Source organism: Mytilus edulis, chromosome 2 (genome assembly GCF_963676685.1).
Source record: "Mytilus edulis chromosome 2, xbMytEdul2.2, whole genome shotgun sequence".
NCBI lineage: Eukaryota > Metazoa > Mollusca > Bivalvia > Mytilida > Mytilidae > Mytilus > Mytilus edulis.
In genome coordinates, this window is record NC_092345.1 from 86,051,850 (window position 1) to 86,076,580 (window position 24,731).

The window sequence follows — 24,731 nt, forward strand, 5'->3', positions numbered from 1 at the left end:
TAGTCAAGGACATGGCAGCTAGTTGTTATATAATAGTTCGTTTCTATGTATGTTGCATTGTCGTTTGTTTTTGGTTGCACTTCAGTGTTTTTTGTTGTTTCGTTTGATGTGTTTCCAGCGGTTTAAGTTTGTAACCCTGAATTTGTTTTCCCTCAACCGAATTTTGACTTTGAACAGCGGTATACTACTGTTGCCTTTATTAAAGTCAGAATGACGAAACAGTTGATAACTACAAGTTTATTTCTCTCTTACATTACATATAAAAACTTTATTTGTTTATAAACACTATTGCGACATTTCTTTCCACAAATCTAGATTGAGGCTAGGGAAATTTCTGCAAGGTATTTTCTTGTTACTAAAAAGAAAGATAAACATATATATGTTAAAATTAATCTTTCATAAAACATCTGATTAGTTTATGAATTAAATAAATAATAATAATACTAGTAAATAAAATAATAATAAAAATACATTTTTTTTTATAGTTATTATAACTTTACATTGTCTGCAATGGAATAAAAAAGAAATTGATTAAAAATTAGAGAAATAAAGCTGATTCAAATAGAACGTTTGTCTACATGAGGATGGCTTACCTGTACAATGCATCCGTCTGGTTAATATAAACAAAAACTTACTGAAGATAATGTAAGTTTTCATTTCGTCTATTTCGATCGTATTTTACAAATTATACTTCATTATCAGTAAACAGTTTTACAAAAATATGCTGGTTTATTTTAACAAATTATCATCATCAAAAAGCTGGTGGCACAACTATATTTATACCTTCCCTTCTATTAAACACATCATCAATTCAGCCAGGAATATTAAAAGTATCTCTGTTTTAGTTTATGGATTTTTGATATGTGATGCACATTTAGAAACATTTCGTATCAGTACGTATGAACTCAAGGTTTGTATGATTCAGTTTTATCATTGGCGATAGCGATTCTCTATTTTGCTTTAACTTGCTAGGTGTTTTTATAGACATTTTAAATATCAAAATCCAAGCAAACCGGGTTTAATGTTTATCAATAAAAGCGTGACTTTCAGACCTAAACAAATGGAAAATCAACTTGTCTAAAATTTTATTTCAAGAGTTATTTTGAATACCTCTATTATAGACCTGTTTATAAACAAAAAGTGCAATCTTTTAAAATACTCTTTAAAATGATATTACACAGTGTAGATACTATTCTGTACGCTATCCGAAAGTCGCGATTTTTGAAGCGAGAACTTTTTGGATCACATTTTAAATTTGATGGGTATACTGAATTAAACGGTAAGTTGATCATCTGTACATTGCTTAATTATTAATTCAGCCAACATCAATATTCTCAAATGGTTTAGAATTAAATTCCGCACATTCATTATTCGTATCTTTGCCTTAATCAAGAGATTTTCAACTGCATCACTAAGAAAAATCAGTCGGCGAACCTAAAACCAATCTTTTTACCCTCTTAGTGTACAAATTAACGTAAAAACCAGACTTAATTAACTAAATGAAGTATATTTCAAGTGGTGGTAAGAGTTTCAACCAGATCTTTGAAGCCAGAAATAAGAAAATTACGCTTGTTTGAATTTCTCACTTTACGATCAGTCTCGCTTGTATATTTTAAAACTGTATGGTCAGTCTTAATGTCACTGTATTCTAGTGGTGATTCCAAAGTTATTTACGATACATTAGAAGGTGGAATTTTTCTACATAACACAAATATATTTCAATACATTCACATCCTGAAAACTTATGAAACATTATTTAGCTTAATAGGGTGTACTCGACTTACTACATTAAGTATAAGGATGTTTAAATGTTGCTAAAATAAGAGGAAGGTTTGATGTATACTAAATAAAATTGAGAATGGAAATGGGGAATGTGCCAAAGAGACAACAACCCGACCATAGAAAAAAAAACAACAGCAGAAGGTCACCAACATATATAGTATATAAGTTTCAGAAATGTCCTCCGTTATACTTAAAATTGTACAAACACACAGATTTAGTTGTTATATAAAAATGCATGTATTTACACACATTCGAGGCCGTACTGTAGCCTATAATTGATCACAGTTCCTTCACTTTGTTTAAGATGTAGAGCTGTCTCTTTGAAACTCAATTGTACACCACTTTGTTAAGCGGGGGTTATAGTGATAAAGAAGTCCGTCTTTCCGTTCGTGCGTTGGGCCGGTACAATATGTTTCGCCGGTTTTGTAAGCGCATCTCCTCATAAACCACTTTATATACATTGGGGGTTCCGGCCATTTTTAAATGGAGAGGGGGTCCAATCCAGGAGAAAAGGGGATTTCAAATATATGTTCCCATACAAATGCATTGATAGTTAAAAAGGGTTTCAAACTGCCGGATCCCCTTTTTTTGAATCCGTCACTGATATAAATATTAATTAATCTTATTCGGATTCCTTATCATAACTGATAATGACTGTATTGTGCACAGTCTATTTCGATTTTTAGTAAAAAATCTTTTATGGGGCTACTTTATATAAGATACGGACTTGAACATTGCATTATATGGGGGCACCCATCAGGTATTTCCAACACCTCCTAAACCAATAATTAAAATTTTCTGAAATTACTCCATTTTTACTCGATTAATGCATTATGGACCTTCTATTTCTGTAAACTTACCAAAATTCTATCATCCTTTTTTTGTTATTTTAAAAGAGACAAGCTTGATTTATGTTATCATCAATTGGTCAATGGTGGACGGTGTAAATAATGTTTAAAAATGTAATAGCTATAAACAGATAACTGTAACTATACACTATAAGTTCACAAGCGAATCATGTATTACTTTTAGGCATTTGATTTTAAATAAGACTGATTGAACAAAAATACAATTATTTTGCCATCTAAAAAATTCATCAGAAATATATTTGTATTGTCTGATGAAAGTAATTACACGTTATAGTTCCCTGGATAGTTCATAATATCACATATCGAGTATATACCTTCAAATTGCTGTTGTTTTTTCTTCAAAATCACGACTGGTCATACAGTAAAAAAATCTGAAATCGCTTCTAGAAATTACAGTCAGTTCTAGACTGATCGTACAGTTATTTATTTTGGGATCCTCAAGGAAAACATATTTTTTATGGAAAATACGAATATTCTGCTTAAATACGAAAAGTATATTGAAACAGTATATATTTAACTGTAAACTGATGCAAATATTTGCAATAAAAGATTATTTGCTTTGTACTACGAGAGCAAAATTGTCCATCGATTTCACTTTTTTTTCTACCAAGTTGATGTGATGCACAGGTATATTTTATATTCTAATGCATGTTTTTGTTACAGTAACTCATATTTATGATGCTATATATACCTTAAAGATTTTCAAAGCACTTTGTAGATATAGGAGTAAACAAAAGATGAGAAAAGTTACCGTAGGCAAAACCGTCCTGTTAGCCAGTTGGAAATCATCGCTTCGAAAAAAAAGTTTCGTACTTGACATCAACCCTATTCTATGTTAATAAAAACATACTAAAAATTACATGAAACAATTCGTATATGAACTCAAGGTTTGTATGATTCAGTTTGATCATTGGCGATAGCGATTCTCTATTTTGCTTTAATTAGTTATCAAAGGTACCAGGATTATAATTTAGTACGCTAGACGCGCGTTTCGTCTACATAAGACTCGTCGGTGACGCTCATATCAAAATATTTATAAAGCCAAACAGGTACAAAGTTGGAGAGCATTGAGGATCCAAAATTCCAAAAAGTTGTGCCAAATACGGCTAAGGTAATCTATGTATGGGATAAGAAAATCCTTAGTTTTTCGAAAAATTCAAGGTTTTGTAAACGCTTTAACTTGCTATGTGTTTTTATAGACATTTTCAAAATCCAGGCAAACTGAGTTTAATGTATATTACATTAACTAAACGTCGTGTAAATTTATGCCTGGAAAAAAAGCTTTTTCTTTTATGTAAAATAATTACATTTCATGTACGTTTCATTATAATACTTTATTCTGATTGGCTACACTGCAATCTCGCATTATTCCTTAATCAACTTCATTACACAATAAAATTTATCATTCATGATGACATGAAGTCCCACAATAAAGTTCACAGGTAAATTAAATAAAAACATGATAAAAATCGTGTTTTTATGATCCTAGCTAAAAAAATAAATTATAAGTATTGGCTGCTTCTTTTTGTAACTTCATAGGGTTGTAAAAGCGTACTTCGGTCAACGCTTTTACACCCCAATGAAGTTACAAAAAGAAGTATTCAATTCTTAATTGATAAGTGTAAGCTTACCTCTTCAGGAAAGCATCAAGTTGAATCTTGGGTAGGTTAAAATTGTCACAAAACAGTTTTGACAATCTCATTGATTTGATGGAATTTAGTTGATCTATGATAAAAAAAAAAAAAAGAAGAAATTACTAGCATCTTGTTTGTCTGTAATATAGTGCTACTTCAAAATTAACATTAAAATAAAAAGTTGATAAAACTTACCTTTATGATATACTTGATTTAATTGATAAAAAAAATATTATAATAATACTCCGGTAATTCTATCTGAAGTAACTGATTAAACTAAAATGTACGACATAAGATTGATTTTTTTTCTATTTTTAACGGTGAAGTTCCTTTGAAACCTTCTGGTTGTAAGGGTTTTCCGTACAAATCATTCGTTCGTTTTGGAAAAAAATAAATTTGGCTGTATCTCTGTATCTGTATGTAGGATACATATTCAATTATACAGTCGCGCATTTATGTTTCATTCAAATAAAACTCGTTTAATACGATGTCTTTTATGGTTTTTGTGTTTTCTGAGAATGCTTTCATTGTTTCAGACCTGTATGATGGCCTCTGAATTTTCATTTGTTACCTTTGTTATACTACCGTATTATTAGCATTTACCCAAAACTTTCTTTAACCTTTGCAAAATTTGATATTTTCAGTTGTTTATTAACCTTCTCCAAGACGTATCATTATAACAAACGAAACGAGATCTTATCTTTTATTGTTGAAGAAGCGACTTAATTTTAAGTGTAGAAGAAAATAATCATATATATGTTGTCAAAATGATTACAGAATTTGGTTAACCACATTTTTATAGTCAAACATTCTTTTTCAATTCAAACATATCTAAGAAATCAAATCGTTTTGCAACTTAATTTCAAAATTTGTCAATGTGTTTTACCAATTAACCGTTCTTTGTCTTTAAAAAAAAAACCCTGAGACAATTACAACTGATTCATTTATAGATGACTATTAAGATGTCAACAACATATAAGGAAAAATGCGCTATGAGCGATATACAATATTAAGTACAAATTTGAAACATCATTCAACTCCCTTTTACGTTTACAAAATGATTTAAATATGTACGAAAAACAGTTATCATTCAATTAATTTGTTAATATTATAAAAGACTTGAATTCATTCGTTATAGTAAAAACTTTGACCTGAATGTATTGTTTGTAACCAACGAGTTTTAGGCTATCACACAGGAGTAAAACTAATTTTAAGCTCATTAAAAAAAAACTGCTCTGCTATATAGAAATTGAAATAAAAATCCTTTCTTTAACGACGTAACTAAAATAAAGAGTTTATAAAAAAACCAAACTGTAATGTACACGTCAATTCTTATACATTCGTGTGCTACGTCTAAAACATACCCCTAGTAAATCCCGCCTTTCCACGGGGTCTCTCATACCAGTGTCTATCACCGCTTTTCAAGGCTTCAAACTGACGTACAAATATGCATTGGAAGGTTGGTCCAAGTAAACTGCCTGGTTTTGGTGTTTCAGAAACAGCTCCAGCATACAAATCAATGTGTGATGCGTGTCTGAAAATAAGTGCTTAACATTTCACTTGGGTTAAACTTTGTGCATTCTATCTCATACAACACAAAGAGTAAGACAATTTCATTCAATATAAAACTGAACAATGTGTTTCTTGTAGTTCAGCTTCTTTATCTTATGATATATTTCCATTAAGAATATCAATTCTTATATCTTCGATTGTTCAGTTATCAATGCTCTTACACTTTGTACTTGTTTGTCTTTCTAACAATTTTGATCTGAGCGTCAATAATGAGTCTAATGTAGACGAAATGCTCCTCTGGCGTATCGAATTATAAGCCTGGTACCTTTGATAACTTTTATCATCAATTTGGAAATGTCATAAAATGATATGATCGACAGGTACGTGTTTGATTCTTGTATTTCAGCAACTAAATTAGGTTGGGGTTCTAAAACAAAAGTTGCAACTGATATATCTTTTTCAAAAGCTCCTTTCTGTTCTGGTAGTTAAAGATCATGATGCTCTATAATGCTTAATTTATTTGACTTTGATATGTTCACATGTGTAACGATAACTAATCATGATATAAATGTTTTGTGCAATAAAATAGGAATTGTAGGTATATATTATAGTAGACACTTGAAACATTCATACCTGTATAGTTCTTTGATTTTATCAGAACTTTCTTTATCATGATCGACAATTATATCATCGCAAAATTTTACTGGTATTAAACCACAAAATCGTCTCCATGAATTGTAATCTGGCAGACCATGATCTCGTCCTCTCTGAATATTTCGAGCAGCTAAATCATGACTTGTGCCTTCCATTTTGAACAATTTGTTCCGTACTTCAGGCTGGAAAAATCTACAGCATAATTTTGGGCTTATTTAAAATATCCACACGAAGAGAAACAATTGTAACATATATAACATGTCGTTTTCAAGATATTTTGAATAAAAGTCTAATCCTTTTTTTCGAATGAAAACGGCCAAAAAAGTTCGCTTACCGACGAAAGCAAAATAAAGACTTTTAACGTCTAATCTACTGATAATTACATTTTTCCTTGTACTTACTAAAGTGACTATAAATGATCATTGAAGAATAAAAAAGGGAATTGAAACAAACAGGACCCGTAATACAAATTATATGGAAAACATGGCGGCTGGTGTCTTACAAATCAGAAAAGCGTACACTGGTAACAATTCATCGCTTTTGAAATGCTGGAAAAAGTGCGATCGTTCTGTTCAGTTATTTTTGTTGAGAAAATTGTGACATAAAAATTTAAAGAAAAGATCCCCACCTTTTGTTAATACAATGCATTGTTCAGATTAGCACGAACCGATACCACGGTTGAGTTCAATATCGTAGCTGCTTCATAGATCTACATAGGGCTTTAGACTACTGAACGTGTAGCTAGTCTGTTTTCTAAATAGATCTAGATAGCAGCTAGTCTAGCTACACGTTCAATAGTAAAAAATCCACCTATCCCTTTGTTCCCATTTCTCAGTAGAACCATACCCTTTGCCCCTTCGTATGGTGTTTACATATCTCAGTTGATACGTTATGCTCGTGCATGTTCTGTTATAGTTGTTATTCTCTTCGGATTTTGTCAAATGTCTTATCGTTTGTAGTAGTAAATCTTCTTTTTTTACTGTTGTATTCGTGTGTTATGGTGAAGATAACTAATCACCCAGTTCATTATTAAATCAGTTTGGGTCAACTAAATGTATACGATATATTTGGTTTACAGTTTGCTTTAGAAGAAACACAGAAATAGCCAGCTAATACAATTAGTTATATACTTACTACCACAATTTTATATTAATTATACCCCACGCAACGAGTTAGGAGTTACGCCCCTTTGAACTTATTTACTTTAATGTACTACTGCAACAGTTTGTCATCGCAACTCCTCTCAAACCACACAACAGAATTTCACGAAATCTTTTTATATGAAAAGGACATATTATGTAGTTGTGCATATCGACGGGAAATTACGATTCGATTTTATTTCTAGGAGTTACGCCCCTTTGAACCTATTTGCTTCAATGTACTACTGCAACAGTTTGTCATCGCAACTCCTCTGAAACTACACAACAGAATTTCATGAAACCTTTTCAGATAATAAGGACACACTATGTAGTTGTGCATATCGACGGGAAATTACGATTCAATTTTATTTCTAGGAGTTACGCCCCTTTGAACTTATTTACTTTAATGTACCACTGCAACAGTTTGTCATCGCAACTCCTCTCAAACCACACAACAGAATTTCACGAAATCTTTTTATATGAAAAGGACATATTATGTAGTTGTGCATACCGACGGGAAATTACGATTCAATTTTATTTCTAGGAGTTACGCCCCTTTGAACTTATTTGCTTCAATGTACTACTGCAACAGTTTGTCATCGCAACTCCTCTGAAACTACACAACAGAATTTCATGAAACCTTTTCAGATAATAAGGACATACTATGTAGTTGTGCATATCGACGGGAAATTACGATTCAATTTTATTTCTAGGAGTTACGCCCCTTTGAACTTATTTGCTTCAATGTACTTCTGCAACAGTTTGTCATCTCAACTCCTCTGAAAACACACAACAGAATTTCATTAAACCTTTTTAGATAATAAGGACATACTATGTAGATGTGTATATTAACAGGAAATTATTATTCAATAATTTTTCTTATACAATTTTTTTTTCTTATACTTATTTAATTTCTCCAATGACAATGTGGGGACGTGGGGTATGTGAGCGTGCTCACTAAGGTTCTTTAATTGGTATTGTAATTTTCATGTTTATCAATAAATGTTATATCAGTTTTAAAAACTATTATATAGTCATTTTTATAAATTTACTGTTTATAAAAGTATGAATTATTCTAAATAATAAGGATGTTGTTATCCAAGACAAAAAAACTTTAGCCGTATTATACATAACTTTTTGGAACTTTTAGTCCTCAATGCTTTTTCAAGAGGTTTAGCTAGCCACAAAACCAGGTTCAAACCACTATTTTTTTTCTTAAAATGTCCAGTACCAAGTCAGGAAAATGGCCATTGTTATATTAAAGTTCGTTCCTGTGTGTGTTACATTTTGATGTTGTGTTTCTGTTGTGTCTTATATTTAATGTGTTTCCCTCAGTTTTAGTTTGTAACCCGGATTTGTTTTTTTCTTAATCGATTTATGAATTTCGAACAGCGATATTCTACTGTTGCCTTTATTTGTAGCTGCTACGATATTGAACGCAACACAGACCTTTCATGATCCGATACCAGAACTGTCACGATCCGATTTCATGAAGTCACAACCGTTTCCATTTGATTAGGGTTTTTCTGTTTTGAATTTTCCGAGGAGTTCAACTTTTGTGATTTTACCCTTTACTTTCCCCTTAATAACTAATCAATTTTACCTGTCTGATTTCATGCACTGTTCATGTGTTAGCCATCTTGCAATCTTGTCTGTATAACTTCCATCTTCTTTCAGAATCATATGAGTGCTGAAGAAATTGTCATCAAGGTTTTCTCGATACAAAGTTCTATAGTCACTAGATAAGTAAGCTAGACTAGGTACGATTAATGTGTGTCCTATTCGTAGAGCAGCGGTCGCAAAAGAATTTCTAATTCTTGGGTCTAATTCTTGGTCGTACAGGTCTTTGAAGGGATTTCTTCCTCTGCGACGAATACGTAAACGATGTCGGTTCATTGCCTTCTCACCAACCATTAATGGTAAATATTCATTATAAGTAATGTGTTGAATTAATGCTATGGTGATTTTCCGGGTTTCTTGAAAAACTATTTCGTCCGACCAATGTGGGTTGATTCCTTGAAGTTTTCTTGCTATATCATTGTGTTGTCTGACAAGTAAAAGATGATTCATACCAAGGTTGGGAATTTCGTCGACTCGGAAATCCCCTGAAATTTAACGAAAAGTTCTTTTGTTGCTTTAAAGATGTATTTATGAAATACAAGAGGCGGCGAAATGATGACATGTCTCAATTTTATATTTGGGTACTTGGTTATGTACGATACGTTCACAAGTTTACTTATAAAATCGTTGTTTTAATGCATTCGACATGTGAGGTTTGTGTTAACAATGTTATATTTTTGCAAACATTTACGCACTGAATGACTGCACCTTTCTTTTTACAGAAACAATTTCATTATTTCTTTATCGTGTTCTTAACTTTTCTTATAGCATTACAATTAATAATGCGAAGCAGGTTAAGTGATTAATATTTGTGTAAAAGCTTAATTGATAAAATGAAAATATTTATCTTTATTCAGTGTATATGGATGCAGTTCATTTTGAAGTTACTGCAGTCTTCAACTTAACTATAGATTGAATTGATTATTGCATGCTTACTTGACGTTATGCGAATATAATGTAATGCATATGCAGGACGAGAAAAAGCCCAATATTTACAAGATGCGTTCTGCAAGGTATGACACAGGAGTGAAAAAAACAACCGAAATCAGCTTATTAATCCAAAACCAGTAAAGAACTAATATATGTTATTTAATTTCAATAATAAGAGTTGTGTCGTAACTTCTCACTACTTTTGGTTAACTTTTCTGGCGTATATACAAAATTTAGTCCTGGTATCTATGATGAGTTTATTTAGACTCAACTCAAATATGCATTTTTCCGTGCAGACAGACCTGAACCAGCATTTGATGAAATTTGTAATCCAATACAACAAAACAATAATCTCATATAAATATATGCAAACATCATATAACACAGTAAGCTATACTAAGTAATTTACCCACAACTTGGTGGACAAACATATACTTCCGGCAACAATAGTAGTAAATATCTATTTACTTCCAAGAACATTCCAATTGTTAAATGTCATATTATGATTATCCGTCATAAACGGACACTCGCCTCCCAGGAAAAACAAATATTTTGGAAACCTGCGTGACGGAGCATTACAAGAACCGTTTCTGTGTAATGATGCCGTACGTCATCATGATTATGATTATATGAAAAGCTGAATTTTATACAAAAAAAAAGAAGTTTTAACTGTATGATATCTTCGACAATCTAGAATGACCACCTAGAAAAAAATTCCATTACCACCGAAATAGCAAAACAAAACGTTATGTCACCTGACCTATCGAATCATACATCATTGACCCATACACAATATGACAGAAACTTTAAGACAGTGTTTTCCCGCTGTATACTGCGAAACGCTGAAAAATACATTTATCATTTTGTTGAAGTGAAGTCACAAAAGTCGATACCAAGCGGTATTCTAGCTCACTAGTTATATAACGTGCAAGTAGCCATTACAACAAAAATTAAATAACATAAATACTGAACTACGAGGTAAATTTAAAACGAAAGTTCCTTATCAAATTGCAAAATTAAAAGCTGAAACACATCAAATGGACGGAAAACAACTGATATATTCCTGAAATATTCCAAAAATAGGGGAACAGCATTCAACATTGTGTTATAAGCTTAATCTATAATAAACAAAACAAATACCTCCGCACGGCACAGAGAAAAACAAAATGGCATATAGAAAATGGAGGGATGTATAAGTACCGAGCTACGACAAAGGGATATTACCAAAAAGGACTAGCATTTAGGGATTAAAAATATACAAAGGCAAAAAAAAAGAACAATTATATAACACGTAGTTACGCTGACAAACAACGTCAGTACATAGAATCTATACTTCAAGACCGTCATTTCTTTTATATTGATATCTTCCGAAAACCATTTCTTGAAAAAGGACGAGACGTGCTTTGACATTATCCAGGTTCATCAACTTTCTGCTCAGACACTGGAAGTCTGTAGCATAAAGTTCTAGTGCATGAAACTCAAACGATGTAGCAATTTGAACTTTTAAATGCAACGATGGTTCATAAAAATATATCTGCAACAGATTTTGTAACAATATCGTCTTAATTATAGTTTAAACATAGTTGTATCGAACCTGCTAAATGACAATGATGTTGTGGCTGGATGTTACGGCATTCTCCATTTGGATTTTCTGGCAGCATTTTATTCGAACTCATTTTTAACAATCCTGTAAGAAATAAGATTATGAGCAAATTTGTTATCTATATATTTAATAATTTGCTTTTGATATGTGTACAAAATTTGGAAGCATTTTGTAAGAAAATGTCTGACACCATTCAAGAAAAAACTCATTAAACATACTGCTGAATATGCTTACATTAAATCAACAACTAAACCATCGTATTATCGATTAATTTCAAACAGTTTTATGTACGAAATTGATAAGGGATTATCTTTATGTATTATTCCATCCAAATGCATCTAATGTATACACTAAATAGTATGCGTTACTTTGTATTCATATCTTTAACCTGCAAGGCATATCTTCAAGTCGTCTTTATATTTTACTTTTATATTATGAACTTGCATGTATCAAAGCAAATTTCTAAGATTTATAATTCAGAACATGTCGTATTTTTTTGCAATGTCAATTAGTTTTGGTGGAGATAAGTCGTCCATCACGAAGGCATATTATCAGATATACATGTGAAGGAAACAAGCCGAAAAAAACCCACTTTTTATGCGTCCGAGGCTTTTTTTCTAGATTTCGCCACCCTGGGAATTGTCAGAGAAGTAAATATGAGAGTCAAGGATGTATAAGAAACGAGACTTATTCCAAAACACCACAAACATATGTCGCTAGTAAGTCTTTCCTCATAACTCTGTTGGTGCAGTTTCTGTGGATTTTATTAAATGCTGAGAAATGGAAAGTTAAGAATTGAAAAGTTGATATCATCACGTTTTTCATAGATTATTGTTTGAAGTCGTGCATCTGTATCAATATCGAAAAAAAGATATGCAGCAGACCTTCTACTTTCGGGACAACCTAAATTGTTGCACATATCAAATATAAGCCCGTACCGTGATCCATATGAAGCTATACAGAGTACAATGTTGTTCAAAATAAAATATCGTATTGTATGGAAGTAACAGCTTGTGATTGAACGAAATTAAATGGTAACTTTACATAGCATAGAACTTTAAATCAGAAGAATGTATTCTAAGTGTGACTGAAAATTCAGTATAAGGTCAAGTTATGGTCACTTAAATTCAATTTTTTATTAGTATTATCTATCAAGAAATCAAATAATAGGTTTTGGTGTTACACAAGATAAGTGTTTGCCGTTCAGATAAATTTCAAAGATATATACAAAAGGACATGTGCAAAATGTTTGCTTTATTGTAATGAAGATATGTTTCATTTGGTCTGAAACAATCAAAAATCATCTTATAGGAGTTACTGCCCCTGAAATGATTTATTATAAGGTTAATTGATTATTACTTCATCTTGGTTCATCATAAAGCCATATGACCATTTACAAAAGGTTTGGTGACATATGACCTTGAAAATGAAAACCGGAAGTGACCTTTAGAAAACCGGAAGTAATTTGTAATTTAAATACATTAACCTATTACTCATGACTAAAAATTACTTTTGATCAACCGGAAATGGCCAATTCTCTCCTGGTTTTAAGGCAAAAGTATATAGAAACTATATATTTTTGGAATCAGTGTGAAAGAAACTATTATATGAGACATTTACTTCACCGGAAGTAACAATTATCTCCATTCTTTCACTCAAAAGTATATCAAAACAACTTATGTATCGCATCAGTATAAAGTAACTAGCTTCTTTTTAAAATTTCTTCCATGTGGAAAGACCTTCAATTGTTCTCTGAACAATTGGTTTTAAATTTTCTGCTAATATTATAACACAATAAAAGTATGACCTACCTCCATGTGTATCACGTAGTTTTGACATTTGCTCTTCTGTTGATCCATAAACCATAGATCCATCAATGAACGATGTTACGTCATTCATTTGTTCTCTTTGTCCTAGCAAATTGATTAAAAGTTTTAGATTTTTATAGGAGGAAAAACATGTGCAAGTCATGAAATATATTTATATATATACTGTGTAGTTGTTGACCTATCAGTCATGCTTTAAACATTATAAGTTACAGAAGGTAAATTTTTGGACATAGTGGCCTCTGAGAATACTAGTAGTATTATAAATATTCCAACAGTATACAAATGAAATAAAAGTTCAGCTTCACTCAGGACAATTGTTCACACTAGACGGATACATATATAACGTCATAAATAGTTAACTTATACCAAACAACCGACTCTTACCTTTTTGTTCGAAACGCGACAGACACGATTGTTGTTGAATACAATCTGGTAAGTGGTTTCTGTCGTCTCTTTTTGTGTATGATGCAGTTTAGACCTCGCATTCAGTTAAAAACATGAAACCTATTCTTCCAAACATTGACCATTCATGATTGAACTGTATTTATGTCATTGGCACTATCATATTATATTATTCTATTGAAGAACGTTGAAACAATGGAAACTTGAAATGTAACAACATAACTTGAAATGAAATAATTATAATAATGATAATCATATCAACTGAATGTCAGAGAATTCAGCAACAAAATCCATTTCGGTTAAAAAAAATATTGGATACAGTGGAATGCAATATACTTTACCTGTCAAACAGTTTTTGCCTGCTGCAGATGATCTTACAAAGTTTAAGCATCTTATACTTTTGAAAAATGGATCATCTTCTGGTACTGGTATAACATAACAATCCTTCCTGAAAAATTTAACATAATAGATATTATTGGTTAAAAGTGTTCTTTTCCTCAATGATGTAAACATGTAGATTGTTGAAAATACATTAATTTCAAACTTTAATTGTACAAACTATGTTCTGAAATTAAGGTCTTACGGCATGTCATTCTATTTTTAATACTATAAAAGGTTTTGTGCCTAGTTATAATTCGCGTCTATACGAACGGGGGAATGGCAAAGTGACATTTAATAATATATGATATAGCAGTGTGTTATGTCGGAACATAATATTCCATTACTTACTCTACGTACGAACCTAACGATTTTTCTCGATTATTTTTCGAAAAAAGAAATCTGCAAATCATAGGTGGATCGAAGATCAAAGATATTGTGATAACTGTTGTTTTTTTTTAAACACTATGGCGACGGGATATGCTTTGAATAAATAATAATAAATTACTTTCATTGCATTATTTGTAAATAGCATTTCACTAATCGTTATAATTTATCTTGCATTTTTTCAGCAGCCGTAATAATAATTTAGCGCTATACAACCAGGTTCAATCCACCATTTTCTACATTTAACAATGCCTGTACCAAGTCATGAATATGAAAGTTGTTGTCCATTAGTTAAATTTGTTTTATCATTTTATATTGCCATCTGATTAGGGACTTTCCGTTTTGAATTTTCCTCGGAGTTCAGTATTTTTGTGATATTAATTTTTAATGCTGAAATTTCTGAATTTTTAATACTATATTTGTTATAATAACGATACAAAGGAGTAGGTTCACTAAGACCCCTTTTTGGCCCCAAAATATAGCAGTTTAAGAAAATTGTGAAAATGTAATCTTTAAGCTAGATTTTGGAAAGTAAAATGCTTCTGCTACATAAATATGAGCTGTTCTTGACGATACAATGCACAAATATCGCGTTTTAGCATCATTAAGTCATGCTAAATTACTGAAATCTTAAAAATTTTACCATTTTGGTCATTTTTTAGACGGTTTCTGTCTAAAATGAAAGTGGCCGCATTCGTGTTCATTCATAATATCGAAATGTAAGTTGTATTTGGTGATAATACAAAACATATATAAAGGTTGAGGATGAACGCGGATGCGGCCACATTCATTTTTGACAAAAACCATCTGAAAAGTGACGTTTTTTTGCATATTTGATAGATTTTTCATATTTAAGCTAGAATCAGAGCGTTTTTATTGACTAAATCAGTTAAAATCTTTCACATACACTAATCGAATCAATTGAAATAGACACTTAAGTGTTTAAAAAGTGTCCAAAAACTTTCGTTAGATGAACTTGAAATTTGAGGCCAAAATCGGCCCTTACCGGACCTACTCCTTTTTCTGCATCAAATTCGCATTTCGACAATAAATGTCTCTTCATTGATGATAGAGGCCAAAATATCTAAAAACCCAAACCAAACTAAAAATAAAGTTTATAAACAAAACTTCTATACTAAACAATATTAAAGGACAAAAAGTATAGTCAAAGCTAAAAAAACAAATCAGAGCTTTATGTAAGAATAAACAGGGTAACCAAATTCCACCAATTAAAATTAATCATCTCCAAAGATAAAAACTGAAACAATATATGAGTATTGGTGTAAAATGTTCAAATGAATGCATATGCTGAAATTCTGGGTAAGAAAGGAAAAATAAGGGATAAAAAGATAAATTTGTTTGAACAATACCCTTTCATATACTTACTCCAAAGAATTGGTAGGATCACAACAATCCAGATCAGCTGGATGAGAATTGGAAAAAAAATTAAAACAAAAATTTGTCTTATTTACTAGTAACTGTAGATGCAAACTAACCAGTCAGTAAGTGCAACTACTATAAACACTCGAAAATATCCTTCCTCAATGCTACCTAGTAAGAGCGAAGTTTTGATTTGTATGTCATTGGATTGATTTGCTACATTCACATCTCTTTTCATATGTACAATTTTATAATTATAATTGCAATTATATCTTTTATGTAAAACCAAATGATTATAAAAAATGAAAACACGTTATTAGTTTCATGCGTCCGAAGCGCCTTTCTGAGTTTACATTCATCAGTAACGCTCAAAGCAAATATTTGAAAGACGAGGGTGTTTGAAAACCCAAATAGTGAAGAGCTATAAAACCAAAAAGGACCAAAAAACATATTTCTTTTAACTTATTGAGAAAAAGATCTTGAGTAATTTACATAGATAACTTCTGCAAAAAAACTAAATACGTTTCGACAATTCTCTAGGGTTTTTATGATTTTTCAACATTGCTTATTGCATACCTCCTTCGCCTGGTGTCGCTGCAACATCATGTGCTATGAACTGTCCGTGAGCCATAAACTGCACTGTGTGAATTGCAGAGAAGATGGTTGTATTCTTTGCATCAAAAAGCTTGTTACTCACAAGTCTGGCACTCGGCATGTCAGGGTGATTTCTAGGGGCATCGCCTATATAGATATGTTTCAATATTTTGATCAAAAATAAAGAATAACCTCATATTTTTTTTAATGCAAGACGTAGATATATGGCTATCAGTTCACAATTCACAATTGTAACAAACATTAAAATACTTCCCGCCATAAGTTGATTGTTTGATAGAAAAGTCTTTCTGTTTATGTATATCTGAACGAAATAAAAAGTAAAATTACAAAATTACCGAACTTGGAGGAAAATTCAAAACGGAAAGTCACAAAATTAAACGACTAAATTTTTCTGAGGTAGAAAATGGTGGACTGAACCTGATTTTATAGCAAGCTAAACCTCTCACTTGTACTTGTAAATAAACTCATCATAGATACCAGGACTAAATTTAGTATATACTCCAGACGCGCGTTTCGTCTACAAAAGACTCATCAGTGACACTCGAATCCAAAAAAGTTAAAAAGGCCAAATAAAGTACGAAGTAAGCATTAATTGGTCAAAGTGTATTCAAGTTTTTGCTCAAAATCAGACTTTTATTATCGACCGATGACTTAAGGTAACAGTAGTTTACCGCTGTTCAAAAGTCATAAACCGTTTAAGAGAAAACAAATCCGGGTTTCAGACTACAACCGAAGGAACACATCAACTATAAGAAAAAAACCAACAACAGAAACGCTTACCTGCAACAAAAACAATACCCAACATACATAGAAACGAACTATTTAATAACAACTTTCATATTTCTAACTTGGTACATGATATTATGGGTTGAACCTGGTTTTATGTCTTGCTAGTCAAACTAATCACGTATTTGGCAATGTTAAAAAAAATACCACTAAAATGGCAACACTACGTGACATGAATACAGTACAAACAAATGGAAGAATACACAGCACAGAAAAATACATAAATAAATAATATAAAACCGGTAGTACATTACAATATATAAATCTCAGAATAACAACGGACATCTCCCATGAATTAACGATAGCGTAGAACACTTCAACCTGCACGTCACATGAATGGATCAAAGCCACAAAAAGTGACTGATAAGGAAAAGGTAAAATAACAAAAATACTGAACTCTGAGGAAAATTCAAAACGGAAAGTCCCTAATCATTTGGCAAATCAAATGATAAAACACATCAAACGAATGGACAACAACTGTCATATTCCTGACTTGGTACAGGCATTCTCAAATGTAGAAAATGGTGGATTGAACCTGGTTTTAAAACGCTAAACCTCTCACTTGTATGACAGTCGCATCAAAGATAAGGAACGACCTTCCTTGCCAAACTGTGTGAATACTTGTAAGTCCATTAATTGTTTAAAACCATTTGAGAGCCTGTATAGATTAGTTTATCGGATAAGTAGTGTTGTTGTGTAACTACTTCATACATGTACCGTCTTTTGTTCATTTTATGCTTACCTTCACTATACATCGGTGGTATGAAGCGACCCTGTGGCGTAAAGGACATGCCTAGGGAAGGGTTGATTAAATTGTTACATGCCCCATTAGCTGTACGGTAACGATCAGTATTATCATTGTTACAAGTAAATCTTTCAGGACATTCAACTGATGAGGGTTCTTGGTTTGGTAAATTTGGCATCATTTCGTCAAGGTTTCCTGACCTGCAACCATGTTAACATTATTTACTCTTTTATAACTATGCATGTGAAATTAATTAGTGGATTTGTTATATTTATAGGAAACTATCTGATATGAAGCAACAAAAAAAACCTTATACTTGTAATCTAATTAGGTTTCATTATTTTCGTATGATTGTTTGTGTTATGAAGAAAATATGAAAATGCATAGGCAACAGATTTCCATTAAATGCGTATCCCTAACACTTGTAATGCCATGAAGGTTTTTTTCTTCATGCGAGAGTGCATTTATTGTTAGTAAAATAATATACTTACACGAATTTTATCAAAAGAAGAAGCGCCGTAGTAACAAAGTCTTGCATTTCTATAATGAGACAAAATATTATATTTTGAATCTATTTTGCTAATTTAGAAAATATTACTAATATTACCACTCTTTTGAAGTACTTAAAACAAGGGTTCTCAAAACCAGTCGAACTAAGTCGGTTATGGGTAAGTATTCTCCATTAAAGAACTATAAAAAAAAACGTGTTTGCCAATACAAAAAGTTCAAGCCAGCAAAATAAATTTGTCCTCCTCAAATGATGATTACTAGTATCATACTTCAATAGAACAAATATTGGGTAGTACCAATGACAAAAGGTTCATATTCGTCCTGTTGCCAGAACTTCTGTGTTGCAATTCTTTCGAAAGACACATAATGAAATTCAGTTTAATGAAAATTACAGCTCTAAGATTAAGATTACATGCTCCTTCGACAAAGTTTATCAAAGATGGACAGTGTTAATGTAATTCCTATGGTTTTCATGTCACTTTACTACTTATTTTGTTTCTTGAGTGTTTTGATGGTTTTCAAAAAATATATGTTGTACATGGAACAAAGTATCCCACATTTACAATGATAAAAAATACAGGTAGACACCGAATTTAGAATGATTACGAACGAGAACAAAAGAGGGACGAAAGATACAAAAGGGACAGTCAAACTCATAAATCGAAAATAAACTGACAACGCCATGGCTAAAATAAGACAAACAGACAAACAATAGTACACATGACACAACATAGAAAACTAGAGAATAAGCAACACAAACCCCACCAAAAACTAGTGGTGATCGCAGGTGCTCCGGAAGGGTAAGCAGATCCTGCTCCACATGTGGCATCCGTCGTGTTGCTTATGTACACAAATTATAAAACGATCGTCTGTGTATTACAAAAGAGGCGAAAGACACTAGAGGGACAGTCAAACACATAGATGGAAAATAAACCTATAACGACTTGGCTAAAAGGAAAAGGACAAACAATAGTGCACAAGACAGGGCATAGCAAACTAAAGACTAAGCAACATGAACCCCGACGAAAAATGGGGGTTATCTCAGGTGCTCCTGACGGGTAAGCAGATCCCGCTCGATATGTGGCACCCGTGTTTTATGCTTATGTTATGATAACCTCGGTTAATAGTCTAATTCGGTAGGTCACATTCGTAAAAAGGGAATGATATTGTAGTTACAACATTATGAAAGTATTCGATATCATCTATGAAAAGGGTACTAGTATTTCAAAATGGTCATCCAAATTGTGATGGGGTCCGTAAAATTTACGAAGGGATGATTTCAACTTCACCATTTGTAATTCTTGGTTTAATAGCTTCCTTGTGAGCAGCAACCCTCTATCAAGGAAATCATGATAGGAAATACAAGCCTGGAAATATCGTATCAATTGGAAGATATATACTCCGTATGCAGACGCTGCTGGAATGTTGCTTCATAGAAATGGAAAGTTCACAATAAGGAAGCTGAAATCATCACTTGTGTCGTAGAGTTTTGTTTTCAATCGGCCCTCATTGTCAAATTTCTAGATGTAGGTCAAGATATTAGGCAGACTTAACTGTATCTGCTGTAACGTTTATTTCTAGTTCGATAGGATAGATGCGTTCAATATAGTCACAAAATTTTTAATTATTTAATTGAGCTATCGGAGCGCGCTCAAACGTTCTGAGATATATATATCCAGAAGAATAAAGAAATTCAGGTTTGTATATTAAAAATTTGTAAGGGTTCCACGGAACCCAGTGTCTCGCCTACTTTTGCTGTTAATCGCAGACTCAACAAAAATGAGGAAAAACATCAATACAAATTTCCCTCTCGAAACTGTCTTTTGATTGAAAGAAGCTACCAAGTTTGGTAAAAAAAATCAAGGATAGTTTATGAATCTAATAATTGATTTATAAACTTTAACTGCAGACTGTATGTTTTGTTTCTTGCAAAAAAACTAAGTCCATTTATAAGTAAAATACGGAAAAGTGGAAATTTATTTTTACAAAATTTTCTTCTTGATACTATCTTATGATCATAAACAAGCTTCTGTCAAAGTTTGGTACAAATCAATGATAGTTTATGAAAGTTATTAAAATTTTAAAAACTTTAACCACAGAGTGAATGTAATGTTTCCTCACAGAAAAACTAAGTCCATTTATAAGTAAAATACGGAAGAGTGGAAATTTATTTTCACAAAATTTTCTTCTTGATACTATCTTATGATCATAAACAAGCTTCTGTCCAAGTTTGGTACAAATCAAGCATAGTTTATGAAAGTTATTAAAATTTTAAAAACTTTAACCACAGAGTGAATGTAATGTTTCCTCGCAGAAAAACTAAGTCCATTTATAAGTAAAATACGGAAAAAATGGAATTTTATTTTTACAAAATTTACTTCTGGATACTTTCTTATGATCATAAACAAGCTTCTATCCAAGTTTGGTAGAAATTCAGTATAGTGTAAGAAAGTTATTAAAATTTCATAACACACAGAGTGAATATTTGTGGACGCCGCCGACGACGACGCCGACGACGACGGAATTTAGGATCGCTTAGTCTCGCTTTTTCGACTAAAGTCGAAGGCTCGACAAAAATGTGTGCCCATTGCAACATTGTTAATTTTACAAAAAAGACTTCAGTAAATTACTGGTCTCTCGTTTCTTTTGTTAAGACGAACATAATTGTTTATTTACTGTTGCTAGCATGCGTCTCGTTATTATTTTTACTGGAACTTAAACTTCAAAATAACTATTACTGAATAGTTTTACCTTCTACTGAAATTTTATGGTAATAAATTATTATTGCCAACTTTAATCTCCTCAAAGTATAACCACAACGTAAAGTTGTCCTATAGGCATTATCACATATTTTCAAGATGTTAAAGCAATTACTGATTCATAAAAGTTTTACTTTTACATAACTACTTATAAATTACTTTGAGCATCCCATTATATAATCAAAATCTATTTTATTGCTAATATATCAATACTTGCACAATTTGTTAATGCGTGATTTATAGGTGAATCTTTGGTCGGTTTTGCTTTAGTGCGTAGTTGAACAACAGTGTAAAGAAGCCAAAAGTCGACATTTGTTTTTAACATTTCTGCTTTATATGAATTTGATGGTATACATAAGAAACATAGTTTGAATAATGGACATTATTTCTGGGAGGCAAGGAAATTACAATGTGCATTTAAACAGTGACATTAGTAAATATATGACATTTCATCAAAGTATCTAATCAATTACTTATGTGTACACAAATGTTGATCACAATTTGATATTACTTTACATTGTGTTGGATACCGAATTCGAAGTAACACGACTTATTTTGTTATTGATATATTTATTACGATGATCTGAATTGTAAATCGATAAATGTCGTCTACGGATTAGAGTGCAACTTTTGCGGATTGGTATACGTCGGTGAAACGAAAGAAAGGCTTAACAAACGTATGTGCGGTCAGAGATCAGACATTAACCTTAATGCTAACGATATTCTATACCAGCATTTCAATCAGCCCGATCATTCCATCGTTTCCATGACAGTTCGCATTATCGAAAAGATATACCATAGCTCTAACAATCCTAATCTTTCAACAACTCTCCGTAGACATAAAGAGGACTACTGGATTAGAGAATTGGGAACTGCGACACCTTATGGTTGCAATGACAAAATTGATGGTATAGGTATTCTATCTAGTCATTCGTGTAACTCGGTGAATGTGATGAATATTTTCAACTCGACTCCTCGACGTAGACGCAGTCATGGTCATCGTCATTATACATCACCTTCTCTGCATGATGTATCTATTAATGACTTGCTGCCATTTATACAAAAGCCGTTAGGTATTCATCACATTCGCACGAAACTTTATTCATTACCCCTTTCAAAACTTCATTCTCTGTTCAATTTATGTTTGGAATCCACTGTTGCAAACCCTCATTCAAACCTATACAAAATTACAGCTATAATTTCGGATATTGCAAGTCACAGACTTTTCAAGCCAGTCCGCATAGGCAAAGATGAAAAAGAGAAAAGATCTTTCCTTAATCTTTCCTTTGCCAACAAAGGTATCGATGGCGTCAACTTAGGCAATATCCTTCATCATAAATTAGTTCAATCGAAAATACCTCCTTATTTCAAAGACCAGTCTGTACCAATCATTTCTTATACCTATACCAAACCTATTGCAACTAAAATTTTCAATTACAAACACGTTTTGCAGGATCTCGATATGTGTTATCGAAAGGTCCGAAATATCGTGAGCCTAAATCCATCAATTGGAAATTCAACTTTAAAATTTTGATGGATTCAGTTGAGGATTATGCCAGGCAATGGGCTAAGCGCGAGAAGGAAGATGTAGACACTCTTTCCGAATGGATTAAGGCAGTGAGGTCGTTGATACAAATCAGAATTAAGAAACTGAATGGGTCTATCAATGCCCATGCTACGTCAATCTTTAAAGACCCAAATGTTGCAAAGCACCTATCCTACCTCCATGACAAATATGTTGTTTTTCCCGCAGATAAAGCCCCAAACAACATCGTTTTTGTATGTAAAACTCATTACATTAACTGCTTGATAAACGAATTAGGTATTGAAAATTCACTTGGAAACTCAACATATACCCTCACGACACTTACCAAAGAGGAAATCCTGGATAATCATAGGTCTGTTCTGTGTTCCTTTGGAATTTCAACCAAAGATGAAGAACTGGATCTGCCATCACTGTATTGGATACCTAAACTACATAAGTGTCCTTACAAACAACGGTATATTGCTGGGTCTTCCAAGTGCTCCACGAAACCTCTTTCTAAATTATTAACATCTATTTTATCAGCAATCAAAGACGGGCTTCAAAGTTATTGTGAAACTGCCTATTCTAGAGGGGGCGTGAATCGGATGTGGATACTTAAAAATTCCAAAGATCTTTTAGAGTTTGACTTTTCTACTCTGTACACTAGTATTCCACATTCCAAACTAAAAGACAAATTGAAAGAGTTGGTATTGCTTTGCTTCGTAAAAAAGAATGGTATCTTGTCTTAGGGAGGGATAAATCCTACTTTGTAAAGGATCACTCTGATTCGAACAAAAAATTCTCTGAAACTGATATTATCAAGATGCTTGATTTCTTGATTGACAACATATTTGTTACGTTCGGAGGACGTGTTTTTCGACAGACTGTCGGCATTCCAATGGGAACAAACTGTGCCCCTCTACTTGCCGACTTGTTTCTTTATTATTATGAGGCTGACTTCATGCAGGAACTTCTTAGGAAGAAAGATAAGAAGTTAGCACTATCCTTTAACTCTACTTTTCGCTATATAGATGATGTTCTTTCACTAAATAATTCAAAATTAGGTGACTATGTGGAACGCATCTAGCCAATCGAGCTAGAGATAAAGATACTACAGATACAGTTAAGTCAGCCTCATATCTTGACTTGCATCTAGAAATTGACAATGAGGGTCGGTTGAAAACAAAACTTTACGACAAAAGAGATGATTTCAGCTTTCCAATTGTGAACTTTCCATTTCTAAGTAGCAACATTCCAGCAGCACCTGCATACGGGGTATATATCTCCCAATTGATACGATATTCCCGTGCTTGCATTTCTTATCATGATTTTCTTGATAGAGGGTTGCTGCTCACAAGGAAGCTATTAAACCAAGAGTTCCAAATGGTGAAGTTGAAATCATCCCTTCGTAAATTTTACGGACGCCATCACGAGTTGGTTGACCGTTATGGAATAACCGTATCACAAATGATATCGGATATGTTCCTTACGTCGTAACTACAATCCCCTTCCCTTTCCTGAATGTGACCTACCAAATTACACTATTTTCCGGATTTGTTATCACATAAGCAACACGACGGGTGCCGCATGTGGAGCAGGATCTGCTTACCCTTCCGGAGCACCTGAGATCACCCCTAGTTTTTTGGTGGGGTTCGTGTTGTTTATTCTTTAG

General features: G+C 32.5%; 1 protein-coding gene across 1 annotated transcript; it reads right to left on the reverse strand.

Annotated features, from left to right (window-relative positions):
• Positions 1-222: 222 nt before the first annotated feature.
• On the reverse strand, positions 223-21,676 carry LOC139513238 (salivary peroxidase/catechol oxidase-like). The gene is made up of 13 exons (XM_071301542.1): positions 21,527-21,676; positions 18,757-18,805; positions 18,263-18,465; positions 16,696-16,860; positions 16,126-16,162; positions 14,316-14,422; positions 13,555-13,656; positions 11,735-11,827; positions 9,194-9,695; positions 6,431-6,643; positions 5,650-5,819; positions 4,283-4,376; positions 223-355 (listed from the first exon to the last, which is right to left on the reverse strand). The coding sequence occupies exons 2-13, from the start codon at positions 18,801-18,803 to the stop codon at positions 286-288; spliced, it is 1,803 nt and encodes a 600-aa protein (XP_071157643.1). The 5' UTR covers positions 18,804-18,805; positions 21,527-21,676; the 3' UTR covers positions 223-285.
• Between the last annotated feature and the right edge of the window lie 3,055 nt (positions 21,677-24,731).

Bases quoted from the DNA above. Each gene is read 5' to 3' on its own strand.
- LOC139513238 (XM_071301542.1), bottom strand. From the start codon at position 18,803: ATGCAAGACTTTGTTACTACGGCGCTTCTTCTTTTGATAAAATTCGT. The intron at 16,861-18,262 runs GTAAGCATAAAA...ATATCTATATAG, and splicing joins ACCACCGATGTATAGTGAAG to GCGATGCCCCTAGAAATCAC. The intron at 9,696-11,734 runs GTTCGATACAAC...GTTAAATTTCAG, and splicing joins ACATCATTGTCATTTAGCAG to GGGATTTCCGAGTCGACGAA.